The sequence below is a fragment of the Argiope bruennichi genome, chromosome 1, assembly GCF_947563725.1.
Source record: "Argiope bruennichi chromosome 1, qqArgBrue1.1, whole genome shotgun sequence".
Taxonomy (NCBI): Eukaryota; Metazoa; Arthropoda; class Arachnida; order Araneae; family Araneidae; genus Argiope; species Argiope bruennichi.
The window spans coordinates 38,397,708-38,414,330 of record NC_079151.1 but is presented as its reverse complement, the minus strand read 5'-3'; the positions used below and the strand labels follow the sequence as shown (position 1 = coordinate 38,414,330).

Here is a 16,623-nt window from a genome sequence, read left to right as displayed (position 1 = left end):
TAACATGGCCGTAAATTTTCTTGAAATTCTGACTAAGTGCTTTTAAAATAGGGAAAAATTCTTATATTAATGAAGAATTATTAAACAAATAAATATGCATATTGAATTTATTATTATAGAATTCACGATAATTAGTTTTAAAAAACCTCTTTTTCTCTGATTTCTGTTAAGTAGAATAAGATTTTCACTTAATCAAGTGCATATTTATAATTAAAAATATTATTATCATTTAAAAACTTTCATTACAATGACTTAAAATAACCACAAATTTAATCCTGGTGATTTCCAAATATTAAATTTCATCCACAAAATATTAAATTTGATTTTCCAAAAAGTTAAAAAATAAAGTGTAGAATCTTTATATGTAGTAACAGAATGAAGAAATATCACTCTTTAGGGATATTTTCTGGTTGTTAACCAGCTTTTAACGTCAAATACCGGAGAAATAGGCAAACGATAACCGGATGTTAAACCACATTATTCAAATTTATTAGAATTTGACATTATAGTATGTTATTTGATAATATGCATCGCTGACATTTGTCCTCCTGACTAATTAGCGTTAGTTTACATTGTCCAGACTAATTATCTAGATCATAGATGATGTCTGTTTCATAATTTCTTGCATGCTTCCCTTCCGTCACATAATTTTACCCGTTTCTAGGACGATAGAGCTTTTTTTTACAGATTATTTCAATTTATTATTCAATTAACTGCCTGTATTTTTACTCAGAGATCTTATAAACAAATTCAATATATTATAAAATAATTTAATACAAATGCTAATAGTGTGCAAAATATATTCTCAATTTTCTAAAATAATATAAGATGTAAAAAATGTAAAGAAAAAATTATTTTGAATATTGTAATAGTATTTTGAATTTAAACATCTTTAAGTTAACTGCATTAAGTTTAATTCTGTTACTGTAATCTCTTATTTTGCTAGAAAGAAACCATCGATAATGAAGATGTTAACTAACTTCACAAATTAATGGAGCAGAGCAGTAGGAATCAAATATAGAACGGGATTAAGAAATGTTTTTAATTTGGTGACCTCTACCGTCATTGTAAATGTATCATTTTGAAAACCTTTTTAGGAAACTAGCTACTTTCTTTTTCTCTATCATAGAGAAATCTATAACGTATAAGTTTAAACAAATCATAGCTTAGTTGCAGAACTCTCTGCTTGGTAGGCGGATAGTCGTGGGTTCGTACTCTTGTTCTAAAGACCAGCGGGGGGCGGTCTCTCCAAAACGTTCTCGATTAGAGATTCTCACAAATAAAGATGTTATCCTTTCCCCACACAAAACTGTGGTTCTTGGATATGGCAGATTACCTTGTATGTCATTTGTGTATAATAGTTAAGAAATATTAACCTTTGGCCTGAATTTAACATTTTCACTAAAATTATTGTGTGATCTTGGCGAGATTTTTTGTCGAATGATTCTTGGCATTCGATTAACAGTCCTCTAAAATCTAATTTGTGTTTTAGACGTATTTTCCCCTACTGACTGGAACCAAAATAAGATTCAAAATTACAATTTATTGCATTCCAAATTTTTTATATTTAAGTCATTGTATTTTTGAGTTATGCTTGTGAAAATATAGACAGACATAGGTCAAACTGTCTGATAGATTTGATTCAAAATTGAATACATATTTACATTTTCAATACTAAAATTGTGTTCCAATTTCATTCGTTTAGCTCTTTTCGTTCTTATGTTAACTAATATTCAAAAATCCGGAAAAAGACTTCTTCTGAATGCCTTTCGCTCCATGTTTGCTAGAAATCTGCAAATGGCTGTAAGAACTAAATACCGAATATCACCCGTTTGGCACAAAGTGTTAAGTTATCTTTGTCACGAGCAAACAGAAGGACATACGGCTAAAATGTGTTTTTTCAACTCAGGGAAGCGGAAAACGGGGAGATTCGACAAATTCTCAAGCTCAAATTTTTTTGACGATTGCAATATTTTCTCAATACCTCATATATGAGAAAGTAATTATTACTAGATATGCTCTACAAATGCAGAAGTAACAAAAGTATCTTTCTCTTACACTTTTCTTTTTGCTTTCTCTAAACGAAATATAATGAAAGTATTGCAATCCTTAAAAAAAATCTATCTTGAGAATTTGTCAATCTCCACTTCCACTCTTCCACTTCGGATCAGTTCGAACCTCCCGGGGGGGGGGGCACCTCAAAATGAGGATGAGATGCTTCCGGCATGGTGGTTGGATCTCGCCACCCTGGAGGGTACACTAATAGGTGGGGGATCTGATTCCTCTCATCGATGACGGGACGTACTTCCTTCGGGGAGGGTTGTACCATGGCTGGTGACGGCCCTTAGGACTCAACCACAGTTCCCGCCAATGTTGAGGCGGTCCGGTCATTCAATTTTATGGTTTAAATCCGTGTGCCTTCGTGGCGGGTCGGAGAGTTAGATGGTTGACTTACATCAGTTCGAAAAATTGTTATTATTATTATTATTATTTTACATTATGTTTGTCTGTCTGTGACCACGGTAATTCAAAAATACTTTGAGCTAACTACACGGATCAAATTTGATACATAATAAATTGTAGATTTCGATCGAGTTTTTGACAAATTCCATTCAGAGAATATCTGTCTGCCTGTCTATTCAAATACAAGAGAACTCGATAATTGCAAAATGCAAATAGATACATAGATAAAATTTGGCAAATGAGGTCAGCTTCTCAAATGCAGATTCTTATCAAATTTTGAACCCAATTTGTTGAAGGTTGACCGTTTGTCGCTCTGTACTTTCCGCTGCGTATAAACGCAAAAACTCATAAATTGAATACCTTAAATCCGTAAAATTCAGTACGTGATCTTGATCCTACAACTGTAGTTCCGCGTCAAATTTTTGTTTTAATCGATATGAAGAAAAGGCTTCCAAAATACCATTTACATAACAGATACAATAAAAATTATTGATTCTCTCTAAATGCCTTAATTATTGTCCGCCAATGCTATGCAAGGCATTTACAACCTTATTCAAGTCGGCAATTGTATGCGCGGAAGAAGGCTAAGATTTTATCTTTCTCTCCTGCTGAGTATATGGAATAAAGCTTCCCCTAGTTATATGCAAGAAATTTACAAATAAAAAATAGAAATTTACAATTTATTTATTAAATTATTTATTAAAATAGAAATTTACAAATTCCGAAATTCAAAATTAAAATGCCCATATCTCGTAGTCTCCCATGTTTGTTCAAAAGAGATGTTAATTCTACCTAAATATAACTAAGAATTCATAGTAATAACAAGTATTGATTCAGTTACGGAAATAATAAATTTGTATTCTAAATTTTTTTGTATTATTAATTACCGAAACCTTTCGTTTAATTTTATTTATTCATTTTTTTTGTAAAAAAAAATGCGTTTGATCTTTAATGTAATCTAATATCAAAAAGAAATTCAAAGCTTCATAATTGGAATGCAATTTTTATTTTTATTTGTTTCTTAGTGTTTCATTATAATAGTACATTCGTTGTTTTTCTGTTTCATAATTGATAAAAAAAAATCACTGAAGATTCTTAATAAATATTGGTCACTATCTGAATAACTTTTTTAAGTGATAAGAATAAAAGTTATCAAATAAGAATTTTTAAAGTATTATTATAAAATTATATAAATAATTACAATCATTTCTGATAAAATAATAAAATTTTCTTTTTAGTTAGAAAGAAAATTTGCAATAAATCTGCGAATAAAATATTAAACTTTGAAATTCTACGGTGATATTTGCTTCAATGTCTTCATCTTAATTTTTTTAAATCCAAACTCTCTGTTAAATTTTTATCTACCACTATAAATAAATATTCCATTATAAAAAGTAGTACAAAAAAAGATAAGACTTTCATTAAAATTCTTTATTGAAAACTCTTCAATATTTAAAATAATTTTTATTCCTTCTTTAAGTAATCAGCCATTTGAACAGTGCATTCATTGCAAGTGTCAACTGGATGAACAAATAATAAATGATGAAAGATAAAGTTATAGATAAATATAATTTATTTTTACAACGCACAAAATATGTAAAATGTATTTTTCATCTTAACCAGATTTAAAAAACAATTATATAAATATCTCTCATGATTCTATATTTATAGACCAAAGAATTGAATTTAAAAATGTTTATGGCACTTAAATGTGCCGTACAGTTTCCTCAAACTTCCTTTAATAATATTTATCGAAGAAATTATCTCTAAGATGCACCAAAAATTTTTAATTTATAAACATATTAATAAAAATTGAAATAGTGTCAATCTCATGCAGCTTAGCAACAGTTAGTGCGTTTGAAAAACTTATAAATCTCTCCAAGTTAAAAGACTAGATAACAGCAGTTAGAAAAACGTCTGTTAACATTTAATTTTAGGGAAAATAAAACATGAATATTTCACAGAGGAATTAAGATCTTCTTTTAATTCCTCATCTCAAATTATTTAAAGCCATTAATGTAAAGATTCTTTTTCAAATATAATTTTGCATATTCTTATATAATTAAATAAGCATAAAAAGTAAAATTATAAATAAAACCAATAATAACCAAAAATTGAGGTTCCAAGAAAGACCACTTTCACAAAAATTGTGATTTATTAAAGCGTTACCAGCGTTACTAAATGGTCTTCAGACAAAATGTGAACTAAAAAAAAGCCAGATAGAAGACCGAATCCTCTTTCACTTGAGCCAGGGTGTAAAAGAAAGGTCAGAAAAATAAAAGGACTCCATAAACTTTGTCCAGTCAGTGCCGGACTACAAGTGACTTATATGGCACGCGAACCAGCCGGACAGTTCCGGCAACGTAACTTCCCGAGAAAGCTTTTGTCAAGAAATGGCATTCCGGCAATCAAGTATAGTAGCTGGAGACTGCCGCAATTTTTCAATTGACCCATTCTCTAGAAAGCCGAAAAGGGATGCGATTTTTTTTCTTCCTACACTTCACATTTTTTTTTCTTGGCTTTCTTTTTAGGGCTACGCCAAGTCGGCGCCAATTTATTTATCACGTGTAGAATGCATCTGTATTTATAGGGTGCACACAAGTATTGCACTTTCATTAATAAATAAATATGGAAACAACATATTTTTGCAAATGAACTGGTAATCTGACTGAAACTTTTCACTTTAGAGAAAGGAAAGAATATCAGTGGATTTTGTTTATCTAACAATTTTAGATATGCATTATTCTAATTTGCATAATAAATAAAAAATTGCAATGAGCATTTCGATAGACACTCTCTTACATCATGCACTTGAATATTCAGTACGCCAATCAAGTAAGCCTGTTTTAAAGTGGATGAATTTTATGATGAATTCAAGATGTTAATCAAGTTAAAAATATTTCAGTATACAAAAAGTAAACATGTCTTACTTAACTGATATATATTGAAATTCTAAATAAAGTTTTCCTTAAAATATACATTCTTCTTAAAAGCACTTTCAAACTGCGGAAGAAAGAAAAAAAAACTCAAATGTGACAAATGAATTCCATCCTATAATGGAAAAAATGAAAATAATTCTACTGGTTCAATGCAATACTGACTTTAATGAAAGGATTAAAAGAAACAAATCGTCAAATTTCTCTAAAAAATATTATTAAGAGCATCATTAAAACCATTTGTGAAGACATGCTTTGAAATTAAACTGCTCGAAATAATTTTTATTAGAAGAGTTAATGTTAACGACATCTCTACTGATTTCAATGTCTCCGATGGCTTATAATAAAGACTTCAAATTGTTTCTATGAAAGCTTGATTTAAAAATAGTCTTATCATTGTATTCTTCAATTGAGTATTTTCGAAATAGATATGATAGAAAAATTTGCCTGTTCTTTCAAAGAAATTATGGGAAATGCTACTCCCGTCCTTCCTAGGCATACTGTGCCTGAATAGGCAGGAGCACCATCTTTCAAAATGGAGGGTCGTAAATTAGGCTGAATCTTATCTGCGCATCTTAAATGCATATGCGGCATTTCAAACATTTGATTTACTGCCAAAATATTTACTATTTTTGAAGAATTCCTCAAATAAAGAAAAATGAAGAATTATGTTGAATCAATTCAGTGGCCAATTGAATAAAACCAATTAATATACATCCTAAAAGTACGAACCAAAATTACAGAAATGGCTTTACCCAGTATTTTTCTTCATTGTTTTGCATATAATAAAAATAATTTGTATTATCACTTGTATAAGAAAGTCATGATTATACAATCATAATTTCCAGTATAAAGGCACTAATAATCAGTAAATAGCAAAACTGATTGAATCAGGGAAAAACCCTAGAATGGCACAGAAGTTACGAAAAGACATTTGATGAAAAATGATAGTAACAATTTAAAATTAAAGCTAAATCATAGCAATAGCCTAAAGGAAGTTCACCAAACTCAATGCAAAACTTGAGCGGCAGCCAAAATATTGTATATAATATCTTACAAGGAAATGCCGAAACTGAGACTTTTGAGAAATCTGAACACACGCACACGCACGAACGCACGCACGCACACGCACGAACGAACGCACGCACACACACACACACACACACACACACACACACACACACACACACACACACACACACACACACACACGGTGGGTCATAAAAAGTCATTGTTTTAGTTATGACACAGGGCTATTCTGATCAATTAGATTGTATATTTGTATCTCTTTATATATCATAATCTGCAATCGGCGTTGCAAACATTTTTATAATTATGCTTTTAAATGTGTATAAATTTCTATCTAATATAATACAGCGGTTTTTTTATTTTAATTAAATGATACTTTACAGGTTTTACTTTAATGTCATGATAGTTTTTTGATACTTTACTGACATGGCTCAAATCTATGATTCAGAACATCGATCTAATTGAAACTTTTCATCTGATATTTCTTAATTACAATCTCTAATCTAATTATATAATGAATGGAAATTATGGGAATGGGTTATTTAATTAGATAGTGGATGGGAATTATGGAAATCCGTTATCTAATTAGATAGTGGATGGGAATTATGGGAATGGCCCATCTAATTAGATAGTATATGGGAATTGCACAGGAATCATGGAGAAGCTAGTGTGTCAAAAATATTTTGGTTCAGTTTAAATAAAAGTGGAATTTTTGATGATACCCTAATATATTTACTATTCTTTTTTCAGAACTTAATATTGCTGAAGAAATTACCAGTAAAAGAAGTCAAGATTCTGAAATCAAGATTCAGTGGACCTCATGCGTCCAGGTTAAGTGTGGTGAGTACATTAAGTATTAAATTCCTTCAGAATTTACAAAACAAATGTCTGATCCAAGCATCTGGTAATGACGAATGACTCCATTTGTATCGAAAGACCAACATTAGTTTATTATTTCAAAAGAAATATCTAATTATATAATATTTAAACTACTAACTTAAGGGTAGCTCTTTTGTTTGATTATAGCACAAATAAGTAGCAAGATGACTTATTAGACTTGATTAAACTGATACCCTGAAGCTTCACCGAAAGTTAATCACTAATCCTAATTCATATAACAAAACTTATAGCAACTTCTTCTCGCTTTTATCAAAGTTTTCAGCATTTCTGTTCGAAAAATTTATTACTCCTGTTCTGTTAGTGCATCCCTTAGAATCTGTGGAACTTTCTACATATTCGCTATTTCTGTGTCTCTAGTTTATACTGGGAAATGGAATAGTATTCAGTAATCTCCCGTTCCCGTCATGTCCATTATCCAATAATAGATTATATAATGATAGAACAGTGTACCACTACAAACTTACAATTTTATGACTAACTTTTCACAACAGGGATGAAAAATGTGGAAGGTTTTCTATATTGGAGGCAAGATATAAAATCATATAATGCACTTTTTAATAAAGATAACGAGTCCAAAAAATCACAGCTTTCTCAAAAAAAATGTGGAAATCGAAGATATTTTATCTTATTATGTATTATTTAATATGTTTAGAAAGTTAGAAAAAAAGAGGGTGTTGTACATTGACTTGGTCTTAGTAAATAATTTAGATCAGTCGAATTCTGTCCGATCTTAAACAAAAATAGAATTCTGTCACTGAAGTGGGATTCCATTTCGAAATTAGACTTACACAGATTGTAGATTTAGACATTCGATTATCCAAATATTTGAATTCCTGAAAGTGATAAAAAAAATTGATTTCATAAAGCAATTAACTACTTTCAGTTGTTCAGATGTGATGTAACTACGGTGAAAATGGACAGCGCAGAGCATGAAGCAATTATCTTTACCCTCTAACAGTAAACATTAGTAGTAACTTTAGTAATAAAATTGCTCAACCTCTTCACGTGTTTAATTTGTATTAAGGGGGCAATATAAATGAAGCATTTTGGAAGCCAATATATATATATATATATATATATATATATATATATATATATATATATATATATATATATATATAGCAATCAGTATGATAAAGTTTTACTAGGAATATTCTAGAAATGAAATCTCTCTTAATACCAAACACTGATATCAGAATGATAAGGAATTGGGTCATAATTTCCTTAACTAAAAACTAAAAATGTAATAAAAGAAATAATAACCAAAGAATAAAAGACCAAAGATTAAGAGCACCGACTAAGAATTTAGATGTATAGATTTGAATTAATACTGAGTTGAAGACATTTTTTTTTTTTTTTGTTAAAAATACCATGTTGAAGACATTTTTTTTTGTTGCAAATATACTATGTTAAAAGGGTTTTTTTTTTTGTTGTTGCAAATATGCTGTGTTGAAAACATTTGTTTGTTATAAATATTGTGTTAAAGACATTTCTTTGTTACAAATACTGTTTTGAAGACACTTGTTTGTTACAAATACTGTGTTGAAGACATTTTTTTTTGTTACAAATACTGTGTTGAAGACATTTTTTTTTGTTACAAATACTGTGTTGAAGACATTTTTTTTTTGTTACAAATACTGTGTTGAAGACATTTTTTTTTGTTACAAATATTGTATTGAAGACATTTGTTGTTACAAATACAGCTTTTTAACTGAATTTATCATCTAGAAGTCCTTAAAGTACCTCTCATAAATAGTAAGAAAGATTCTAGCCGTTTTTTTCTTTATTTATTAATAAATGCCTTTGATATTAATTAATAAGAGTTCTTTACTTAAATGCAACATTTTTCAACGCAATTTAAAATTTTGTATACTAACCAATATGGAATACTCTTATTTGATTATTACACAATGTGTATGTAACAGGAATTTTATTTTGTCACCTAAATGCCAATGAAGCCCACATAATTATGAAACGTTTTCCTACTTCACGAAATTTCTTCTTGAGCAATCAGCCTTCTGAATTTTAGAAAAAGCAAATAGAATTAAAATAATTATTTAATGACATTCTACTGCTAAAACTTTAACGGTACTTATACAACTTGAATAATGATTATATTAAGGAAATAAAGGTATATTTCATTAATGAAATCTTTATATTTTTAAAAATAAATGTTGCTTTGGCGTCACCCAGAACCCACTGCATTCCTTTAATTATATTAGTGTATAGAGGCTGAGTCAGAGCTCTTGGTAAATTAAAGGGATTTGCGATGAGGGTGGAGCGTCCGGCACAATGGCCTTCACACCTGAAGTGATAAACTGTGTATGAGCATCTTAGTCAAGCATCCTTTTATGCACGGGGAAGCTTCAGGGCCATTGTTTTCACCTCCCCTTTCCTCCAAACATTAGGGAACCCCGAGAGGAGGCCTTGATTTATTGTATTTTGTAAAGCGTAGGGGGAGTGTTGGGGCTTTAGGCCTAGCCATAAACTTCCGTCCGGCAATGTCCCGTAAGTGGAAAGTGTGATGAAGAGGCAGGATTCCGGTGTTAAACAATCGCCTGGACGTATCCGGAATATGGGGGCCGTATGCAAATTATGACTGAGCCGGGGAATTTATGACACTGTGAGAAATAGTTTAGAAGAATATCAAAGTAAATGGAATTATGATTTAATTGTGTATTGTTTCATATATCAAACCATACCTGAGCATTTTTCAAATCAACTTTTGAGCTAGAACCTTCAGATAAAAGTAACGCTAATGTCACGGATTACCTTATTTGAAGAGATAATTTTATTCATAAATTCAAGTTAAAGAGTAAACGAGCAGAAAAAAAAAACTATGTAATTTTGTTTACGATTGAATGAATTTATTTTTTATAATTGTCAATTATCCTTATCATGTGTTACAATTCTTCTAGAAATTCTGTAGCAATCGTGTTAAGAAAGATGAAATAATTTAACACTATTTGATTGGCAACTAAGTGATTGTGGGTTTTAAATAAAAATGAAACTCAAAATTTTTACTTAAAAATATAAATTGGTTAAATTATTAATTGTTCGTTTTTTCCTAGGCCTATTGCCATCTTTCACGCAGAATCATAATTCCATGTTCATAAAATTCATAATTTTCTCAAAAAAAAAAAAACTGAATTAAAGGATATTTTACATTATCAGCGTCATTAAAATTTCGATCATTTAATCAATTAATAAGCTCTACATTGAGCGAAATAAATAAAAATCTGAGGCGCAAAGTCCGGGCCTTTACCCACCTTTAATAATTTTTGACTAGTGACACAGGCACTTAGGTCTTTGTCTTATCATAATGAAAACAATATTCTTAAGATTAGGAAATTCTGGCCTCGTTTCTTGAAATGTAACATTAGTTTGATCATCAGATGTTGGCATTAAACGTTTAATTTCTTTAAAAAATTGAGAGTGCATTATTCTTTTATAATCCCACCAAATTCATAACAATCCTTTTAGGGCGAATCTTAACTTTTGATGCTATTTAAACTCATTCATCCTGCTACAGTTATGATATTTTCCAATTAATGTTGTTATACATCATCCACTTTTCGTCGATATTAATCAGTCGTTTCAGAAATGGATAAATTTTATTATGTTTAGGAAGAGTATCACATATGCTAATGCATTGCATCTAATGTATTCCTTAGCAGATGAGAGACTCACATATCAAATTTCTTGCACAACCAAGCTGTTTAATTTATTTTTGTATGCCTGTATGCGAGAATTGAATTTATTTGTACTGTCACGCGTTATGCTATGGCGATCTGAACTGATAATGGCCTTAATATGGATGTCATTAATTTTAACTGGACGGATAGATCGTTGCGCATTTTTGTGTGAAAATCATTAACATGAAATTTGGATACAAATTTTAATACTACCTTTCTTTTATGACTTCATTTCCGTACGTATCTGATAACTTCTTGAATGCTTGCAGTATATTCCTGCCTTTTCAGAAATAATATGATAAAATATATATGAAATACGCGTTTTGTTCATTTTTAAATTGGGATAAAAACGAAACTAACTATCTAATTCATGCTTTTTTTTTACTAATTAAAGGTGAAATTCCTGGCAACAAGAAAATATTATTGGCTATGTGCTTTGAACACGCCGGTGAAACATCTTCTACCGACCTAAACCATCTATCGACAAAATCCGCAGTCATTTGTTGCCAGATCTATAGAAAATTATTTGAAGATTTATTAATTTATTTAAGTTTTATTGCTATATATTTTATATTTTCTTTTAAAAATATCTGCTGAAACAAATACTAATCTCGGTAGATAGGAACTGTTTATTCAGAAAGACAAAACAGCTTCGAAATTTCAGCTGCATTTTTATTTCCCTATTTTACTAATGAGACTATAAAAGGTTCTAATTATCTATAGCTAATTATTAAGTATCTTAAAGAGCTTAAATTCATTTTTTTCAATAATAATATACAACTGTGTGATTTCATGGAGAAAATTACCGAGAAATATTGTTGAATGTCAGTTTTATTCAAAAAATTATCCTAAACTTCCATAACTTATTTCAAAGTTATAACTTCCAACTTTACATTAAACATGAACAACACTAGTAAAAGTACAAAAAATAAAATAATAATGGCAAAATATTTGCTACTTTAAGATAATGTTTAATTTTCTTTTTCTTTGTTTCTTTCTTCTTTTCTTTCAACTTATAAAACATAGTGATAACAAGGCCATATAGATTCGGAGCAATTTTGGCAGTCATTTACAATTTTAGTATAATGGACACATTCTAAAATTCCACGTTTTAGAGTTTCCATTTTTATATGCACATAAATAATCAATTTGGCAGAAAATCAACCTAATGAAGGATTTAATGCAAAATATTATATTTTTTTTACAATTCCCGTTCTGAATCCCTGCCAAATTTCATTTATCTGGATCATTATGTTTTTTAATCTCTACGTTCAGAAAAACACGAACGAAGTAACTCGCAATTTTTTTTCTCTTTGATGGATTTTGTTTAAAATTGCTAATTTTGAAGTTAAAATTATATTCCAAATTTAATACTTTTAACTTACAATGTTTTTAAATTATCGTACCCACAAGCATGGAAGCAGATTAACGAGAGTTTAAAGTTACGGGGTTCTGCCTGAGTGATGCACTTGCAAAACTGACATTAATTCATAAATATTTTTATAAAATTAATTAGTGAATATAATTAATTGGTCCATTAGTTTAATACACATTTTTGCTTTGTTTCAAAACATAAAATTCATTTAAACAAGTTTTCATTTGCTGAAATATGAAAAATGAGTATTATTTAGCAAACTAATTAGTAAAAGAAATAATCTACTAGCTACTTTTTTCCCTTGAAAACTGTGAAATTACATTAACCCTTGGAAGAGCTTAATTAAAAAGCAAATTTACATAATTCTCAAAATCCCACGATGAAACATTTTTCCAATCTAATTTCCCTTTACACATTTCATCGATTAACCAATTAAGTAAATAGCTTACGTTTTTAAATAAAATTCGTAATAAAATATTTTTCAAACATATGTAAGCTCAGGAAAACGTTTAAAATTAATCTGCTAAGTCAAAAAAGATATTCAGAAATATGTATTCGGAAATTGGTGTTCCTCTATTCGATTTACGTTCTTAGAAGTGGATAAAAAACTATTTCAATTAATGTGTTTTGGATTGTTATGTACAATTAAAGCCCTCAGAGACACACTTATCAAAACTTCAACCATTACATGCTTAATTGCTTTAGAACAGCAATGCACTTAAGTATCGCAGAAAAACAAATGAAAACTCTCTCAATATTACCGACGAGTAAAACTCATTACTCACAGAAAGGAATTGAAATTATTTCAAAGGATATTAAACTATTTGTAATGCTGTGTTTCATTTCAAAAATGGATATCATACGCTAATCTGTATTTCGAAGAGAAAGAAAAAAAAAACTCTTCCAATTTTGCTATGATCGTAATTAAATTATTAGAATTGTAGCTATACTTTTAGATCTCGCCATTTAAATACCAATGAAACGGTTCGCAATCACAAGCTTATTTCTACAAATACTGCATTAATTTATCACTTCAATGTTGCTGGTATCTTTATTTTACTATATAGGAAATATTAAAGGCGAGATTAATATGAAGCTAATGCGGCTTCAAACTTATTAAGTGAATGGAAGCCAATTATTTAACAGTTTTGTTAGGCTTCTTCGCAATTTGCGTCTTTTAGCTTTTTAATAAAAGGGCTTTTGAAATCCGCCCTTTGAAAATTTCATTATGGGATGGTGGAGCATCTTTCCGATGCCTGCAACAGGAAAGCGCAGCATAAATTAATTGCTAATTCAGTCTTATAATGAAAGGTGTTGGTTAAGTTATTTGCGCTTTTATGAAATTTCGATGTTGACTTAATTTTCTGCAATTAACTTTCAGTGCATATTTTTGCAATGAGAAAAATTGACGTAAAATGCTGCCTCAATCGAGTGAATGCAATTAAAGTGAAATATATTATAAAATGCTAAATAATTTATTATTTATTATTAAAATTGATATTGAATATATCGACGAAAAGAGTAACATAAATTAATAGCTAATTCAGTGTTATAATGGAAAGTGTTGGTAAATTGTTTGCGCTTTTATAAAATTTCACTATTGACTTAATTTTTTTAATTAACTTTCAATGCACATTTCAATGCATTAAGTCAATAATGCCACACATTTCAATGTAATGGCATTATTGACGTAAAACGATTTGATGAAAACGATGGCGAATTCAATTATTAAATAAAAATGTCATTGAAAGATAAATTATTTAACATTTTCTATTAAAATTTATCTTGAACATGTCGGTGTAAATACAATGACATTAATTTGAATTTCGTTTTATTTTCCAAAATAAAATTTGTTCCCTTTTTAATTTATATATTTACAAATTTTTGAATTATAAAAGAATAAATAATAGAAAAAATTAAAATAAATTTTAAAATCATTTAAAATTTGATTTAAATTAAATTAAGGATAAACTTATTAAACTCTTTAAAATAGGACATTGATTCCATTAATTTTCATCTAAGTATAAAATTTTAAGAGATACATTTTGCGTGTAAACAAAACTCAGATTACCAATTTTTACATCTTTTAACCTGATTTTATCTATGAAGTTACAAACTTAATCTTCCAATACAACATATTTTAGTAAATTATTCAATAAATATTGCTTATTATTCTTAATTAGGGGACACATTTTAAGATTGTTTAACTAGTTTTACGAAAATGCTTTTCTAAAAATATTTTTCCCCTTAGAGAATAATATTCCTTGGTGATTACAATATGATCAGTTATTTTTAGAACAACATTCGTCATGCTTTAGAGATATGCATATATTTGGAAAGTTAATTTTTTTTTTCAAAAACGATAAGGAATTAAGAATAAAATAATTGTTATACAACATATTAAATATGTTAATTGTAGATTGAAAAGAAGGAAAGTGTTTAGAATTTAAATTAGCTATTTTAATATGTTATAATATCTCAATTATTTATTTTTGTACAATTCTTTCATAATTAACATATTAATATGAGTAACATGATTTATAATATTTACAGTACATATTGAAATATACTAATCAGAATCTGTGTATGCATATACATTTTTTAACCCAACTGATACAGTCGTCAATTGGTGATGTTTTTAATATAAAAACTGAAAATAATCAAAGAACTGATTATTGATGACTTATTATAAAACTATTCAGGACACCTTAGAAATATACTTAATAATAATAGTTTAGATTTAATATTTTTTACGAATCAGGTTTTATGAAGAAATTTGATTAGAAATCTGTTAGTGAACTTTAAGCTTTGATATTATTTTAATTTGGAACCATTTGATCGTGGTTTTAACACTTGATTTCTTCGATATCTTTGGTCTTTTATTGGTCTGTACCTTGGTCTCTTGGTCCGTATATGGTGTTTTGCACGAGAAAACCAGTATTTCAAAGTTTTGTATATAAGCGTTTTGTGCTTCAGGGCAGAAAAACATGCATCTAGATCCTTTTTTCCCCGACTGATTAAAAACAAAGTTTTTTTACAGAACAATAGTTTTTAATAACAAGATCCCATACCAAATTCTGTTTATTCTAAACAATTGGGCTTTTGAGCTACCATGTTTACATGATGAACAAATAAGACTGAAAATTGCCAACTCATGGACATTTATTCAAAATTTGACAGAAAATGAAAAAGTTGATGTACAGGCCATATACAAAATTCCATCTGTCTGGCTTAAAGCATTGAGTTACAGATAAAAAAAAAATGTGTTTTGAGTAATCTAAAAGGCTGTTTTATGAAAATTTTCAGTGTAGATTTTTTTTTACAATTCCAGTACTTTCTATTGTATGTTTATAATACAAGAGAGTTAAAAAAAAGAGCTACAAAGAAGCTTAAAAAGGGAAATTCTACCATTATTATTAATAATAAAATTGCAAGATTCTAAAAAAAATCTCTTTAACACTTTGTGTAATTTGGCTTTGTGTGAGTATTAGAATCAACAACACTACTTTATCAGTCCTCAAAACATTTTTTTTTCCATTGATGTAATTGACAATTTCGCATAATGGAATGATTGATTTTTTAAAGTAAAATATCTTATATCATTTTGATAAAATTCCGATTGAGCTGTATAAAATGTATTAAAAAATTAATATAGAACAATTTTATTCTATATTAATTAGTTTATTTATTTATTCGTCATACATAACATCTCACCACTACCCAACATTACTAACAACAACAACAAAACAATAACATTGAATCACTTATCACATTCAACGGCAAACAATAACCGAGTATGGCTTCTGTAATTCAATATTAGGAAGACCCCCACCAGAAACAAAGAGCAGGGCGGGAAAAAAAAGAGCTTCAGTTTCGAAAGGAATGGGCTATCTCGGCTCGTCAAAGAAGAGATGACGTAAATTTCCCTTCTGCCGTTTTAGTCCATCCGTGAAGATGCGGATGAGACCGGGATTCTAAGACGCAAGGCAAACTACTATTTAGCTTAAGTGGCCCAGATATACGCTTTTAGTGAACGGCAGGAAAAGGGAAAAAAGAAAAGGAAAGAAAAAAATACATGACTGAATAGATAATATAAAAGAACGAGGTTTTCCGTTATAAATTTCAACTTGCCCGATGCCACCCTGATTAAGTTATTTAGATAGATAAATGTGTGGGGGTTTTCCAAAAACTTTTTTTCTTCGTTCCCCGAAAAGAAAGGGAATGG

General features: G+C 29.2%; 1 protein-coding gene across 2 annotated transcripts in view; it reads left to right on the top strand.

The window, feature by feature from the left end:
• Positions 1–16,623, top strand: part of LOC129964736 (LIM domain only protein 3-like) — a 161,415-nt gene that overhangs the window by 57,775 nt on the left and 87,017 nt on the right. For both annotated transcript variants that reach the window (XM_056079127.1, XM_056079125.1), the window contains exon 2: positions 7,179–7,268. Coding sequence is in view for 1 of the 2 variants with exons in the window: in XM_056079125.1 (XP_055935100.1) it covers positions 7,179–7,268 (90 nt within the window). In the remaining variant the exon portion in view is untranslated. The remainder of the gene's footprint in view (positions 1–7,178; positions 7,269–16,623) is intronic.